The 17,998-nt window shown below is 37.7% G+C and overlaps 1 protein-coding gene across 18 annotated transcripts in view; it reads left to right on the top strand.

Moving 5' to 3' along the window:
- The window catches only part of NRXN1 (neurexin 1), a 672,652-nt gene that overhangs the window by 303,632 nt on the left and 351,022 nt on the right, over positions 1–17,998 (top strand). For all 18 annotated transcript variants that reach the window (XM_062490543.1, XM_062490542.1, XM_062490540.1 and 15 more), the window contains 3 exons: positions 5,500–5,622; positions 10,163–10,544; positions 11,077–11,267. In XM_062490543.1, the coding sequence (XP_062346527.1) occupies positions 5,500–5,622; positions 10,163–10,544; positions 11,077–11,267 (696 nt within the window). The remainder of the gene's footprint in view (positions 1–5,499; positions 5,623–10,162; positions 10,545–11,076; positions 11,268–17,998) is intronic.

The following is a 17,998-nucleotide window of genomic DNA, read 5'->3' as shown; positions in this document are numbered from 1 at the left end:
CCGTTTAAAATGCAGTTGATTCTCTATATTAATTGACTTTTTAAGATCATTAGCTATGCTAATGAGTGTTTCAGAAGACCAGTAACATTTCTGCAGCTGGCCATAGAAAGGATTGGGAAGGTTAAGATGCCTTACCCTTTGTGTCTTGTGTTTCTGTGTCTTGCTCTGGAGGAATATCTCCTGAACTTTTTGTGCTGCAGCCTGATATGTAATGCAGATGCCTCATGAGGTTTGCACAGTGACTGTGAGTCTGGCTGAATGCTGGAACAGAAGCCTAAACTAGAGGCAGGTTAAATTTACTCTGGAAAGCAGGGTAACTGAGATTCACAGGTTCTGCACCAGGTATTTACATTCTTAGGTGTCTCTCAAAGCCATGCAGCTGTCTATAGATAGCAAGCTGAATCATGAAATATTTATTATTTTAGCTAAAATCCTGACAACCCTGACTTAAAGTAACATTGTCTATTAAGTAAACTGATCTCAGGGTTTTGTCTTCTTGTCCAAATGTCTTTTTGTCTAAATGCCACCTGAAACTGATAGCTGTAGTATGCAGTTTTCTACTAGCAAACCAGGCTGAAACCACTGATCTTTCACATGCTGACTAATAAATAAATAGTAGTGGTTTGCATGTATCTGGCTTGGGTTCCATTGGTTAGTATAGCATTCACTGAACCACCCAGTCTCCCTTCCTAGTCTCTGTTTATAGTGCCTCTTTCTATATTTCATGTTTCTTATCTATTTAATGGCAAAATTGAATGCTCCAAGCATTTTGGTATATGCCTTGGTGGTAGTGGTGGATGGCATTGTGAGAAACAAATTCAGACAACTCATTTTGAACATGTTTTGCTACAATGCAAGAGCTAGTATCTTCCTTCAAAATCATCAGTTCTGTTCAAGTAGCTGGTTAAAAGTAAAATATCACAGGATAGATATCTATAAGAGGAAAAATCTTGCATATTAAAGTTCATTGACTGACTCGTTGGAATTCAGCAAACTGTCAGCACTTGAATTAGACTGAATGAGCTCCTCATAAGGTAGTGAAAAGAATAGGAATCTCTAGAGAACATTTAGAATATTCGGTGCTCTGGAAATGCAATCTTTTTTTCTTTGGGAGATTCATACTTTTTTCCTTTTATTTTGAAAGGGCTGTTAAGTTCTATCTGAGGTGCTGACAACAAAGTAAGCTCAGCTTTGGATGCCAAAGTAAACATTTAACTGGAATGTTTGGGGCTTTGTATGTCCTAGCTCATAATGAATTGCACCATCAAGATTTGTACCTATATCAACTGACTGCACGGTCTGCATTTTGCTTTGTAAAGAGGTGTTTGTACAAGCAATTACCTGTCTTTAAATGGATGTGGAAATTTTACTGGCATGATGGACTCTGAACAAACTGTGGTAGCCATAAAAGTGCTAGTCCTTCTTTTATTTGGTACTATCCATTTTCTCTAAGGATGCATAAAATATGATAGTTATTTAAGCCTGTAAAAATAGGAAAAGAGCTGAACATAGACATCGATAATTAATTTAATACTTAGGCAAGAGGAGATACTTAGTGGGTGTGTTTTTTCCAGTTTGCATCTTGTCTCAGAAAGAAAAGGTTTATGATTAAGGTTTTAGTATCTGAGAGAATCAGAAAGTGAGTCAGTGCTAGCTGGGTGTGTGAAGAAAAATAACTATGTCCTGTCTAGAACAGATGAGTTCCAGGGGAAGGACAGTATGGAAAATAGGAGTGGAGAGACGTAAGATTGGAAAAATTGTATCAGTCCACGTAAAAGAAAACAAAATTATATATATGTGTGTGTGAATGTATATTCTTTTAACTGGGGCTCTTGCTTTTCTTCTTGTGGGAGATATAGAACAAAATTTTTTAAAGTCCAGAAAACCCTTTGCTTTTTGACAAAAAAAAAAAAAAAAGGTGGCAGTATGCCAAATCTTATTTAAATGCACTTACTTAGGAGCACTTTCTGCTGGTGTGATTTAAATGGAGTCAGTTCAGTGTAAAGTCAGAATAAGACTGGCAAGAAAATGATTTAGTAGATATGAATTTATAGTAGATTCATCGTAAAAACTATAACCAGGCTATAAGAAGACTCTGTATCATTATGATCTCAATATGATGTTTAAATTAATTTCAGATCAATATATTTGAAAGTCAGTGAGGAAAGTACTATTATGAACTATGTTTCAGGTTGACCAGTGCCATTTAACAAGGTATGTTAACAGTTTTCTTCTACATTTCTAGTAGTCTCGTGGTACCAAGGGGTTCCTACATGTTTTTGTGTTTAAGTATTTAGACAGTTTTCTCCTAAATACTCAGCTCACAAACAGCTGCTGCTTTTTATGTGTGAAAGTGTGTCCTTGGCCAGGAAGAAGCCCAAGCACTGCATTAGCACTGGAATGGTGAGCATCCATCCTTCCTTGTCTCCCTCCTCAGCTGCCATGGAATGCTATTCTACTTTGCAGAGAGGCAGCATGATGAGACAGGTAGATACACAATCCCTGGGCACTGGACCTTGCTATTTTGTAGTTTCTTGTACCCTCTCTGAGAAATCAAAAGGCCTCTGTTAGAGATCCACCCCAGGAAAGAAAGGTTTCTTTTCCATGCAAGTGGGTAGTTTCTCCAAGGCCAGGACTCTTTTCAGTGCACTGCTCCCATGGTGTGTCATACCAAGGCTTGATCTTTTGAAAGCCCTTTCACCAGGGGTCTCCTTAATCCTCTTTTGGATTGCGTGCAGTGGGAACAGTCAGCTTACATGGAGTTCTGACCTGATTTTTTTACTCAGAGTACTCTTGCAAGGAAAATAAACTGATACGAAGGAAACACACATTTAATTTTACAATGGGAAGAGTTTACAACTCCCCCAGCCATTAAAAAAGAATAGATAGATTTGCCTGTGAATGTGAGCAGCCAAGTTGGATTTGATGTTAGTACACACTGAGGCACATTTACACAAAAGAAACACTACAGAGGGTGGTTAATGTGAGAGTAAATTAAAAATGCATATGCTTTTAGGTCTTTTAGAGATCTGAAGAGAGATAATGGAGACTAAGTGGTTCAACTACTATAAAAATTTTAATAAAAGGAGGTTGGACTAACAAATAAGTATGAATATGTTTACCATAATATTAAATGGTGCCTAGGCAGGCCTATTGACTCTCACTAGGATTTTGGTCATATTATTTCAGCATTTTTTATAAATCCACCTGTTGTCTCCAAATCTAGGTAGAAATTGATAGAAATTGAAGTGTCTAAAAGAAATGGCTTAAAGTTTTAGTCACTGCACCTATACCAGCGCATTCAAAGAGAATATTATTCACTTAAGCTTTATGCAAAACTGGTATTCCTCCTGTCAAAGAAAGCAAACATTTAAGGAACAGAATGATTCAGGTAGTTGACCCAAGTCATCTGCTTCTGCTGGGTTCAAACACATTTCCTAGCTTGGAGTCAATACAGAGTCACAGAGAAACAGTGTTATGAGACTCTCGCTGCCTTTGCTTTGCGTTTTTGTTCCTGTAGATCCCTTGTCATGCCCAAAATAGCAAAGGTTGCATGTAAAAGCAGGGCAAAAAACCAGCAGCAATTTAAAAAATGCTGACAGAAGACGGAAAACATCTGAGATGAAAACTGTCCAATATGCTGAACAGCTACATCAGCCTCTTAGTGTCCTTTTCCTTCTGTGCAGTTCTGAAGTCAGAGAGGCTTTGATTTTAGGCTTTGATTTTATCAAATCTCACTCATTACAGTTAACCTGTGCTGGATGGAAAAGAATCCCAAGAGAAAAGTGGAAAAGTTTCAGAGCTAGTTGCATGTCCTTTTCAGTGCAAGACTAACACATGGGATAGAGTCACCTGGAAGGGCACAGTGCAGGTAATGGACTGACTCAGGGTAACCCTAATGTTTCCATGTCAAAGGTTATTTTATAATGTGTCTCTTTTACAGAATCACAGGATGGGTCAGGTTGGAAAGAACCACAGTGGGGCATCTGCTCAACCTCCCCCAACCTCCCTGCTCAAGCAGTTTCATCCCAGAGCACATGGCACAGGAATGTGTCCAGATGGTTCTTGAATATCCCCAGGGAGGGGGGATATACACAGACTATCTGGGTGACCTCCTCCAGTGCTTTGCCACCTGCACAGTAAGGAACCTCTTCCTGATGTTCAGGTGAAACTTCCTGAGCCTCAGTTCCTGCCCATTTCCTCTTGTGCCATTGCCCAGCACTGCCAAGCAGAGCCTGGTCCATGCTCTGACCCCTCCCTGCAGACACTTACAGACCTTGATGAAGTTCCCTCTCAGTGTCTCTTCTCCAGGATGAACAGGTCCAGTCCTTCATCCTTTCCTCATCAGAGATATGTTCCTGTCCCTTGATCATCTCTGTAGCCCTCCTCTGGACCAGCTCCAGGAGCTCTGTGTTTCTCTTGAACAGAGGAGTCCAGCATTTAATTGACAACTTTTAGTTATCAGCTGCATTTATTCTGCCACAGGAACTAAAAAACAGGCCAGGGAGGTCTCTGTTTTGCAAGAATGCAATGTGTATATTGCAGATTAGCTTTGCCTTTCGGACAGTAACCACGTGAGTTTTGATCAACTGGTTCAGCACTTGGTCTATCATCTATTCATATCCGTGGCAGTACAAAGTCAGGGTTTTTCTTTCTCTCTTTCACTTCTTGGTTAACAGTGAACAGAACAATTTCCATAATCCTTTGCTTATGAGAAATCTTTTCCTGGGCATTAAAGGTATTATTTTTCCTAGGTTTGTGGATAGTTTGGTTATCATGAGTACATTGTGCTATATACAGAATTTTTATCAAAAGTGTTTGCTGTACTGCTGACAAAAATAGCAGATTTAAAAAAACAAAACAAAACAAAACAAAACCAAAAAAAAAAACAAACCTTATCCATTAAATGAAAAAGGAAAATATGGTTTGAAGATCTTCTAACAGCAGAAGGTACTGGATCTGAATAGTAGCAAGTCATCTAGATCAGGTAATAGATTATGTTCTGAGAAATCCTAATAAACAGAAGTTAAACAAACAGAGAAGTGGACATAGATTAAGAAAAATATAACACTCATGCACGCACATTTACCACTTTTTATTTTCCACCTAATTATTTTTAATAAAGGAGCAAAAATCCAGTCTTGTAAATCCATACTTGTAGTTCTTTTGGCTCAGTAATCCCTTTTCTTAAAGACCTTGATAAGATTGAAAAGTGAATAATTAAATCCATGTTGACTGTGCCTATTTATGAAAACCTGGTGGATATACAAAGTGTTTACATAGTTAAATAGACATTAGAATTTTAATGTAGTAGTTCTATAGTGTACAGTATATAGTAGCTCTATATTCTGTTTATACTTGGTAATTTTCTTGCTTGATATGACTTTTGGTGAGTTTTAACATTTGCCCAGCCAGTCTCTCTGTTTCTCTCTTTCTCTGTGAGGTTCACATGTAAACTGCTTTAAAGATTGCATAATGACTGTTTGGCATGTCCTACAGGCAAAGGCCCAGAAACCCTTTTTGCTGGCTATAACCTCAATGATAATGAGTGGCACACAGTGCGTGTGGTGCGGCGAGGAAAAGGTTTAAAGTTAATGGTGGATGACCAGCAGGCTGTGACAGGTACCGTGGCATTGTGATTCCATGATTCCATGTTGTTGGGGGGAAACACAAAAAAAAAAAAAAATACACACACCAAAATGACAACCAAATAAACAACCAAAGAAACAACAACAACAAAAAAAAAATCCCAAAGAAAAACCCACCCAGAAGTAAAATTACTTTATCTGAGAGAAACAAATGCTTTTTTCCCCTTTTCTTGGGTAAGATTCAAAATTCACATTATGCATCTTGGAATGCTGGTACAAGAAAAGTGTTATTACTCTTAATATTAATGTTGCTCTAAGGTCGCTATTGAAATTAATGAAAACCTTCATGCTGACTTAAAAGAATGTTTTTATACAATGATTGAAGAGAAGTGATATGATACATCACTAATGAGAAGGCAAGCAAGATGCTTTTTGGCAACACATTGTTAGGGCTAAACTCTAAGCCACTGCTGGAAGGAAGAATTTAATAAACATTTGAAGGATATGTTACTATGGTTTGAATTATCAGAAATGTTAATAGAGAACACATTGATTTTGCCCTGTATAGGACAGTGCTTACATGTATGTTGTAAATAGCAACTGATCTGGCTTTTGGCTTCATTTTCTTGCACAGCAGAATGGGCCTGAATTTTTTTTTGTTAGCTATTTAGAATTATCCTTTGGTTTTGTGTGGCATTCAACAGTTTTTATCATTGGTTCTAAGCTTTGTTTAAATGGTAACGAATGTTTTGGGGTTTATTTTAAAGATCAGGGTAGCTTCTTTAATAGTCCATTTTCACCATGGCAGAACACTGAGGGTAGTATCACTGGTAGAAAAATAATTTATATTGTTGCAAGAACATATTTTCTAGAATCAGAAATTACAAATATATTTTCTAGAGCTGAAGTCTGTTTATGTTATGATGCCTAGGATCATTTTTCCAAGAATGTAGATGGCCTAAATAATTTATTTTCTTTTTGATAATAGATTTATAGTATTGGAAGAAGTATACTACAAAATATTATAATCGTGCTGCTTCAGCTGTCATTGAAGGCAGACACTAATATAGAGAAAATTGTTTAGATTAAAATCCAGTGCAAGATCCAAATGCACAATTCCCAGACTTCCAATTTACAAATAACGCAGGTTGCATAAGCTGAGTGCAGCTTTCTAGTTCAATACAGATATTCTTTCCTCAACCCAGTATCTACATCCAAAAATGGCCAGTTGATTTGCATTCCCTTTCAGTTTTTCAAGGTGGAAGTTGTCTGCATTTGCATAATCCACAGATGTTTAATGTCATTAATCCAAAAGGAGAAAATCATACAAATTTTTGGAGGGAAAAAGACAACCTAAGCTTCCTAAACTCCCTGTAGGAATCTGCATGGCCGATCTGTGGCCTCCTTCACCAGTGAAGAGAAATTTGTTGTATGAGAAGGAGCAGAGGGAACTTTAAATATAGGTAATCTGCTCTTAGTTCCATGAATGTCACATTTCTTGCAAAGAAAATCTTTATTGTTGTGTAAGTGGTGAGATTTTTTTTTTTTTTTTTGGTGGGGGGGATGTGGAGTTTTTAGCTTGTTTTGGGTTTTTTTCAAGATTAGGTATTTTAAGAGCCTTTACAATTTCAAATTTCAAATGTGTGTAATAGAATTTAATGTGTAGTAGCTTTGAGTTTCCTGAAAGGATATGGAAAGGGTTGCCATATGAGATTATAGTGTGGTTGTTCCAAACTGCTTAGAACTTTTCTTCAGATGTCCCAACAATCAGAAATTTGGTTAAAATACAACCCCTTAATTGTTCATGTGGTTATTATAGTTTTATGAGGTGAATAAAGAAGTAAACTGACTTCCTACTAAACAATCCAGCTTTCTCACCACACATTGTTTTCCCTTTTTATATTCCATTTCCTGTGCTGTACATGAAAGAAACCACATAGGATGCACAAAGCTTAAACTGGACGAAAGTCCGTTATATAATTCAGCCTGACTTTCCAAGTTTTACAGATTATAAAATACCACTTGTTCATCCGTGAGTTGTGCTTGGTTCTCTTTGACAAATGCATAATATGTGCATGGATACATAATATAATTCAGAGACATAACTAGCTTGCATTGGAATCCATGAAGGTGATTTTGAAGAAGTTACTCATCATAGAAGAGTTTAAATACTTTCAGCCCTGATGAGCCTTATTTTCTAAGACTGTACAGAAAATAAAAGTGATTGGAAGGTGACTAAATTTGGATAACATAATAGCTTATGGTTATCAACAGAATTTCAACTGTCCTTTTGTATAAAGGTTTTCCACAAACCTGACAAAGTTTAAGAAAAAAAAAAAAAAAAACAGAAAACAACCAAAACCAGACAAAAACACACAAACGAAAACCCAAATCCCCAAACACCCAACCTTGTAAACACAAACTATTTTTTTTTTTATTTCATTACTGCATTTACAAATCCTGTGGAGCATTATGTGAAATCTCAAGTCCTGTTTGCATGTTGATAGAACTGAAATGTTGCAGGAATATTTGGGATGTGAGCCCAGATTCTGGAACGTTTTTATTACTATGCTCAAGAAATAAATACATTTGATGTACTGGGGATATTGTGCTACAGGCCAAAGTTTGGTGGATTTTTGCCATGACATTATTGGAATGCCATCTGAAGAGATAGAAGATTAGAATGTATAATGTTCCTCTCTGAAAGCTGATCCTCAGCTCTTTGGCTGTGATGTAATATATAGCTCTTGTCCCAGCAAAAATTACACATTTGACATTTTTCAAGACAGCTCCCTGACTCATTACTGCATGGGAGAACACACTTTTGCTTAATATATTCAGGGAAAGTGGTATCTTCAGAACTGAAGTTTAGAAACAAGACCATCAAGAAGACTGTCCCTGGGGTTTAAGGTGCCTCTTGCTGTGCTCACCCCCATGAGTGCAGATCACAGGTGGTGGTGTTGTTGGATGACAAGTTCTCCTACAGAACACAACCCAAAGCTAAGTAAGCTACTTGTAAATATTTATCATAAATTATTAGAGCAATTTTTTGTGCCTGAATGGTATTAAAACTTACAGAGCTGTTTTCCCTGTGGCTTCACTGATGGCTGTACTCGTATCTCAGTGCTGTGACTTAGCCTTCTTGTTAATTCATCAGAATTCATCTACCTGAGCAAATCCCAGATATCGACAGTTCTCTTTCCCTTGCCTTTTTCCTGTCACACACATATCCACAGACACTTGCTTATGACACCTACAAAGGTACAGCTGTGTCAGCCTCCTCCAGGATTTGTGCACCACTTCTGACAAGTCCAGCCTGGGGGAGTGCTCATACTCTCTTTTGGAATTGTATATTTGGGGATGGACAGAGGGAACTTGGCTTATCAACATATCTGCTACTATGGAAACTCATATTAGAGCAGTTTTGTGCCAGTATTTAGTCCAGCCTGGCTAGGTCTGCTCTTCACCTTCTCTGTACTCCATTGGGAGACAGGAAACAACTAAGGAATTGGGGAATCTAGGCCATGGTTTGCAAAAGGCACATTAAGTGGTGAAATTCATTAGTAATAAGAAGCTGTTTTTCCACACAATGTGACCATGAATCAGCTCTGTGAAAATACTGCCCTACTTCTTTAAAATAAGCATGGAAAAAATTGGACAGTCTGTCAGAAAAAGGAACTCCTCAGTGAACACAATTTTGATGTGCTGGGTAAGCTATTTAATAACTAGCTTAGAAACTTACCTGACCTGTATGCAGTGAAGTCTACCAGTTCTGATCCTTTCCTCTAGATTAGCTTTACAGTCTGCAGGTTTCAGGCTTCTTGCTCTGCAGTGGTCCTTGCATGACAGAGAGAACTCAAAGGCAGCTCTGGGGCTTGCTTTTGGCCACCTTTCTGACATGAGCAAGTCCCTTGTTGTTTCCAGGATGACAAAACACTGGCATGCACCCTTCTTGCATGCTTTCTGCCCAGCCCATCTCTTGGGTTCTGCCCCTTCTCCCATGGTTTATCCCCATGGTACAAAGCCAGTTGCTTTCAAGAAGCTCTCCACCCTTGTCACACAGGGCTTTGCAGCAGAGCTGGCATTAATGTACCTAACAGAGCTGAAACAGGAATCCTTCTTACCACCAGTCAAATCATTGAAGAAAAACACATGGAATAAAATTCCCCAAGCTGTTCTGTTTCTCTTTCATGAGACTCTGATACTGTTGGTTTAGCTCTGAGATTGGCCTTCATGATCCTCATGTTAAGTAATTGCACTTGCTTCAAGTAAAACCCCACATCTGGTTAAGTGTAACTGAAGTGAGAGATTTTGTCAGCAGTTTAATGTACTCTGGTAAACTGTTTCAGTTTAGAAATCTCTCTGTTGGCCTCATGCAAGTGTACTGAATGCTTTGGAAAGGCTCCTGGATTTACCAGTAATTAGGATGAATTTGGAAGAATTCCCTTTGGAGCCAACAATTGACCTTGAACATTCTGAAAAATGTGAAAATTATGCAGATACTTAATCACATGATGTGCTCTTTGACCTCCCATTTCAGACACTAATACATGTTTTCTTGTTGCTGTTTAAAGGTCAAATGGCTGGCGATCACACACGACTGGAATTCCACAACATAGAAACAGGAATAATAACAGAACGGCGCTACCTGTCTTCTGTGCCTTCTAATTTTATTGGGCATCTACAGAGTCTCACATTTAATGGCATGGCATACATTGACTTATGTAAAAATGGAGACATCGATTATTGTGAGCTAAATGCAAGATTCGGGTTCAGGAACATCATAGCAGACCCTGTAACCTTTAAAACAAAAGCAAGTTATGTTGCACTGGCCACGCTACAAGCGTACACATCTATGCACCTTTTTTTCCAGTTCAAAACCACCTCCCTGGATGGATTGATACTTTTTAACAGTGGCGATGGAAATGATTTCATTGTGGTTGAATTAGTAAAAGGGTATGTATGGATTAGCGTAACGACAAAACCAGTCCGTTCGAAATGTGTGTCCAGGAGGAATACATGGGAAAGTTTAGGATGCAGATCTCTTTTTTGACTGGATAGATGTGATCGATAAATGCTTCTTCATGTTGAACTTCATGTGCTTTATTGTGACTCTTTCTTTCAGATGAAGCTAGATGCCTGAAATGTATGAAAGTAAATAATAGGTATAACTTCTCTCGTGCTTACCACAAAGAAGTGCTAGATTATAACCTCCCTCTTGTTCTCTCTCTCTACGTATGTATGCATGTCTTGGTACATGGAGTGCTCGTTGCTTTCCAGAAACTTGGGATTGCACCTCAACTCATCCAAATGAGTGGCAATTTCTCGGAATGACAGTTGCTTCTCCATCTGGCATACATTGTTGTCTTCTGGTTTTGCCAGCTTTGCTGAGGAGTACAAGCAAATAGAAAATATTAGACATATTAATTATTGCCTCCTTGCTATGTAAAGAAAAAGGAAACTTTTCCAATTTCTTCTCTTTTCCCAGGTATTTACACTATGTGTTTGACTTGGGAAATGGTGCCAACCTCATCAAGGGAAGTTCCAATAAACCTCTGAATGACAACCAGTGGCATAATGTCATGATATCAAGGGATACCAACAACCTACACACTGTAAAGATTGACACTAAAATCACAACACAGAGCACAGCAGGAGCCAGAAATTTAGATCTCAAAAGTAAGTACAATTATTGTTACATTATCTACAGTGAGAACCATTATAGAATAATAAACAGAATAAATCATGGATCTAAAGTACGATATAATTTTTTAATATTGTATGAAGCCTTTTACTTTGTAATAATCAATATGATCACAAGAGGTTACATCTTCTTAACTGGACATTCCCAGTTTACTAGTACTTCTGCACAGATAGGTACAAGTTTAATCATGTGAAGATCCCATTGGAATAAAAAAGAACAAAAAACCAAAACACCCAAACAAATAACAACAAATAAAACCAACCAACCAAACAAAAAACCCCACAAAACAAACAAACAAACAAAGAAAAGTAGGAAATTAATAACACAAAGTGGCCCATATAACCCAAAATATAGTTGAGGGACTAAATGAGGTCTACAATGCCTGTGTAAAAAGCTTGACTTTTACATGAACATAGGTTATATAAGTAATATAAAATGCTCATCTAAATATGTAATGTATCATAATTTCAATTGCAAGTGAGGTAAACTTTGTTTTACAGCACTAAACCTACACAGTATAATCCATCTAGATTCCATTTTTTTATAAATATATTTATATTTAAAATAAATGATATTAATGAGTTCAATGGATGTGTTTCTGAAAAAATAATTGGCATCTGAGGAAAATACCTTATTGAAAGGATGTATAGGTATACTTTTAAAATAATGACTACCTAATCAGACAAAAGAATATATGTTCTGGTCATGTGGAAAGGTAGTATGCATTTTTCCATTTGTTAAAAAGGCTTTTGGCAAGAAAACTGAAATTTCGTGACAGTCAAAGAAATAGGATATTTCAAAAGCCAGGATGTTCAAAGCAGATATTAATATTCCATCAAGAGCTTATTCCTTGCTAGATTTTCTTTTAACTGCCTCTGAGTCACAGATAATGAGCTGACCTTGGTAATTATGCTGGATTTTGTGATATTTTACATGTTTTCCTCACTTGAAAGTGCTATTAAGATTGTAAGAAAGACTGTGAAAACTATCCTGATATGTCATAATCTTCAATAAGAGATTATTTTGCTTAAAAACCTAGCCTTTCTGATAAAGCTTTTTGGATGGCTTAACACTCTATTCCTAAAGTAGCGTTTTAAATTTGTGCCATGTCATTTCTCGTGTTTGCATTCTTTTAAACATTATATATTTTTTATTGAAACGGTATAATATTTCAGCATTGGTTTTGATGCTGTAGAAAAAACATCCAGCTTGTTACTTGACATTTTTAAGATGGCAAGTACTACTTATGCATATGTGTATGTCTTTAATATGTGTGGCTCTTTTCCTAGTAGTTAAATCAGGTATGGGCAGGGAAAAAAAAAAAAAAAAAAAAAACAACCCAAAACAAACAACCCTGTTGCGAGCTGATAATTAACACAGCTGTTTTATTCGACATATTTTTCAAACCGATTGTGTCGGGTCTTTGGTGTGTCGCCTTATTTAAGGAAAAGTGGATCAAGTTCTCTCCGTGTGCTAGCTGAAAGCACTAGAGAGCGCTGTGATCTCACCGAACAGCCAGGGAAGGGACAACCTGCAAAATCCAGCATCCCTTTGTGAACGACACTTTGAAAATGCTACTTGTGCCTTACGCTTTTGAAGTAAAACTGTATCCGTAGCTGCAGAGTTTTCTAACCTTGAGATCCTTTGAAAAAAAAAAAAAAAAAAAGGAAATGAGGAGCATGTAAAATAAACATACTGAGATTTGAAGCGAGTAAGGTGAATTGTGTTCAATGATTTTGTGTAATTCAACAGGTAATGTGGATAGTGAAAGAATAAGAAGCCTCAAATGTTCAGGGCACAAATACATAGCAAGCACCTCTCTAAAAATGGTCTACCATACACAGGTCCTCAACCTCTGTCTTCTCATAATAGTATGCCTCATTTTATTTTATTGTTTTGAATGTATTATACTACATTTTGCTCAGTCAGCTTCCCTTAAATATGGCACAGTATATATCATGATAATTTTGGTTGGATTTTAGAGGCGATTCAAGCTGATACTTTTTAGCCAGCAGGCTAAAAGGGAGAAAAAATTGCCTTTCATTACTGTTCTTTTTTCCTTAGCCTTTAGTAGGAATTATCTACTGCTTCTTTTCTATTTTACATCTGTGGTCCTTACAATGGCATGCTTCTGTCATGTTTCTGTTTCCGTTCATAAACACTACATATAATTTTCTGATATAAATAGTTACATTTAATTCATTGTCCTATGCTATCTTAGCCTTAGTAACAAAGGAAATGCAAAGTCACACTTCCTGCTACTGGTATCACTAGTTCTGCTTCACCAGAGTTATCATTAGGTAAAATAGAAATGTGTGCAGATAGTACAAAACCTGCAGCCATTCTGAGTAATTGGAGAGTTACCAGATTTCTGATTTTGAAATCCAAACTGATCCTAGAAAAAGAAATCCGCTAAATGTTTTTTTGCAAATACACAGTGAATTCAGTGCAAAGATTAGACACAGATTGTGTTGTTGGGCCTGCATAGTATGGAAGCTGTCTGGGAGAGAAGACAGCTGCCATAAAAGTATGGGAGAGAATTTCCAATATATGTTTCCTTTTGGGTGTAGGATTTGGCTATATGAAACAGAAAGTTCATTATCACACACATCAGTTCCCTGCATAACCTCTGGTACAGTTTCAGCATCTACCTGTAGAAACACATATATTATGTCCGGCAGCCTAATTATTGCTGTAATTAGATGAGTAAATTGTAAATTGGAGACAAATAAATGAGTGAAAATAATTGTGTGTTTGGATTCCAAGAACTGTGTTATTTTTTCTCTCAGGGAAAATTAGCAGAGTGTGCTGAGGTGCAGTTCTAGCAGATAACCTGTAAAGATAAATGAGTCTGAACAGCAAAAGCAGTGCAGCTCAAGCCTGCCAACACAGTTACACAGCAAATTTCCTTTCATATATTTCATGAGCAGATTCTATGTCCTGCTGTCGTGATAGCTCAAAAGGTTGGCATGGCTGCAATTCAGGGCCTGAAATAGTTGGGTTGAGGGGAATTCTTGCTTGTTGTACTTGATGCTGTACTCTGATGTTCTGAGGGGTATGAGTAGCCTCAAAGGGCACAGAAAAACAAGAGAAAATGGAATTTGACTTCTTTGATGGAGTGACTACATTGGTGGACAAGGGAAAGATTACAGATTTAATTTATCTCTACTTCTGTAATGCCTTTGACATGTTCACCTACAGCATCCTTTTCTCCAAACTGGAGAGAGGTGGATTTAATGAGTGGATTTTTAGATGGATAAGAAAATGGCTGGACAGTTGCATCCATCAGTGATCAACAACTCAAAGTCTTGATGGACATCACTGACAAGTGGTGTCTCTCAGGGGTTCTTGTTGGGACCAGTGTTATTAAATACCTTTGTTAATGACATAGACAGTGGGATTGAGTACACCTGCAGCATATTTGCTGATGACAACGAGCTGAATGGTGTGGTTGACACACCTCAGGACAGGATGCTGTCCAGAGAGACCTGGACCAGCCAGAGAAGGAGGCTCACTGTGCTTTCATGAGGCTTAATAATACCAACAGCAGGTGCTGCACCTGACATGGGGCAGCTCCCTGTGTCAGCACAGGCTGGGGGATGAGCAGATTGAGAACAGCCCTGCCCAGAAGGACCTGGGGGTGCTGGGCATGACCTGGCCATGTGTGCTGGCAGCCCAGAGCCAGACTGTGTCCTGGGCTGCACCATGGGCAGCAGGGGAGTTGAGGGGATTCTACCCCTCTGATCTGCCCTGCTGGGACCCCACCTGGAATATTGCATCCAGCTCTGGGCTCCTAACACATGGGGGACAAGGATGTGCTGGAGCCACTCGAGAGGAGGTCACCAAGATGTTCCAAGGGATGGAACACCTCTGCTATGAGGAAAGGCTGAGAGGGTTGGGATTGTTCAGTCTGGAAAGGAGAAGGCTTTGGGGTGGCCTAATTTTGGCATCCAGTTCCTGAAGAAAGCCTGGAAGAAAGGTGGAGAGGGACTTTTTTACAAGGGCCTGTAAGGACAGGATTAGGGGGAATGGCTTCAAACTGAAAGTGTAGATTTGGGTTAGATATTAGAATTCTTCAATGTGAGGGTATTGAGGCACTGTCACAGGTTGCCCAGAGCAGTTGTAGATGCTCCATCCCCAGAAGTGTTTAAGGCCACATTGGATGGAGCTGTGAGCAGCCTCATCTACTGAAAGGTTTCCCTGCCCATGGCAAAGGGGTTGAAACTGAATGATCTTTATGGTCCCTTCCAACACCAACTATTTTGCGATCCTTGTTCCTCTCTGTTCCCAAAGAAATCTTGTCTCCCTTTCTCAGACTGTGAGTTTTACAATGTTTATAATATCTCTTCCCTCTCCACTCTTTTTTTTCCATATGGTATGGGAAACTGTAGTTCTGTCAGAAATTATTTTATTTTATAAGTACTTGAAGATGCATGATCTGTTTCTGAGGAGGAGGACATCCTCAAGCACACTTTATATCCACTTACCTACTAGGGTTTAATCTTCCTCTTGCTTCTCTCCTACACATATAAGACAGTATTTTAATCCCCAAAGCTTTCACAGGAATAAAAAAACCCTGCAAAAATCCAATCAGAATTCTCTTGGAAAACCCATCAGAAAATTAAAGTATTTTAGCATTTTAGTTGTTTATAAATTGAAATGAGAAGTTGAGATAATGTACTCTTACCAAAGGAGAAAGGTAAAGACTGCTGCAGTTATTTTAGACTGAACAATAAGTAGTTGAAAACTTTTATATGAGTTCATAGTTTCAGTACTTCAGTGTCCAATCCAGTCTTAAACTTGCCAGATCACAGAATATATTTGCAGATAATGCTGCATCCTCTAAGATGATATTCAATCATCCTAATCTTGATATTGGGCTACCTATATATATTTTTAGAAAGAAATCTTTCTTTAGAAAGAAGCATTCTGAAAAAAAAAAAAAATCCTACACAGCTCAACATTTATGGGTTAATTTTTGCTGCCTGTGCATCATTTCATATGTCAAGACCTGCTTTTTTGAACTGACACTCATAATTTCAGCTTGTCTCACTGTCATCATCTTTCATGTGGCCTTCCCAAATGTCAGTTTTAGAGCCCACTGTAAGTCATATGTTATTCCCATGCCGTTATATCACTGCATCCTCACAAAATGCTCTTCATATTAGAGCACACATCAGAATCAGCCTACTTGGATTAAAATAACCTGTCTAGATCTGTTGTTGTGTGTTTTACTTTTATTTCTGTATCTCTTCACTGGCCCTGGTTTCCTTTATTCTTTTGAGATAGGGCTGCTGTTTCTATCTATGTTTGCTTTTTCGTTTTCTGTTTTGTCCAATACTGTGAAAAGAGACTAGACTGAAGCCCCTGAAAGAAAAGTAGCTATATTAATTTTTGGTATCACCTCAGTGGTTTTACAAATGCACCAAATAATGTGCATAAAGATTTGCTTGGCAATTAATTCATCCTTGTAAACTTTGAATGCAATTAACTAAATTATCAGTAGATCTACTAGCCTGGCATATTCATTGATGATTTGTAATAGTCCCTTAATCTATTGATATTTAATTTGCCTGTGAAAGTAGGTTATTCATGCTGAACTAAATTAGTCTTGATCATAATGAGGAATTCCTATTTCAGCAGTGAAAATTGAAATTGTTTCAATTCCATGTCATATTTCTCTCTGTTGTTTTATACTAAGGCAGCTATTATTGTTGCCTCATTAAATGATTTTTCTCTACGTTGCAAAATCTCCATCAGCAGCAGTGATCCTTTATATTTTTATTGCTAGAGAAAAAAAGCTTTAAAAAACACAGAAACATTGCACAAATGAGCAAGTATTAATGTTTAAATTTCTCAAATAACCATGCATGAGCTAAATGTAGTGACCTTGCCAGTGGGCTGTGAGTTCTTCATGCAGAAAGAATGTTCTGTTCCAAATACAGAGTTCCAAATACTGTCAACAGCAAATAGATCTTCTCAGTGTGACCTATTGGAATAGACAAAGGCAAATGCAGCTGTTGTCTTCCTGATAGTGTAGGAAAGCAGACTCTATACAGAGGTAAAACCAGGGACTTAAAACTGAGAACTCTTCTTTGGAACTTCTATGTAACAAAGATCTAGGAGTAGACAACAATAGGTAATTGGACAACCTGGTCTGATGGGAATTTCTTTATCCTCTTTTTACCATTTTTCACATGCTAATTCTAAACAGTGTCTACCAGGCTGTGAAAATAATTTTGATAGTGCTAAGCCTTCAGAAATTGCATCCAAATTGCCAAAATTATAAGATAAGATAAAAATTGAAAATCTATTCCAGTAGTTCTAGATTAAATAAAGATATTCTAGATCTTACACTGTGAAGTTAACAACAATGCAATAGTCTGTCAAATCAGTAGAAGGGTAGAAGGGTTTTTGTCTTCTGCCTCTTCTTCCCTGTTATTCTCAGTCTTTCATACATATCTGACTGAATAGATTTGCCTTCATTCCTACAGCTGTTTGACATGCAGGTTATTATTGCTGGTAATTGTGGAAAATCATTCAAGCCTTTCTGTAGCACCAAACAAAATTTACATTAAGAATAATACAGGAAACATAGGTGCTCCTAAAACTTATCAAAACCTCTGTATATTTAGTATAAATATGCATCCACTGCATGCTAGCCGCCCCCCCAGATACAGAGAGTGGAACATATACATTGTGAATA

Source organism: Cinclus cinclus, chromosome 3, assembly GCF_963662255.1.
Source record: "Cinclus cinclus chromosome 3, bCinCin1.1, whole genome shotgun sequence".
NCBI lineage: Eukaryota > Metazoa > Chordata > Aves > Passeriformes > Cinclidae > Cinclus > Cinclus cinclus.
This window is presented reverse-complemented; position numbering and strand designations above follow the sequence as displayed.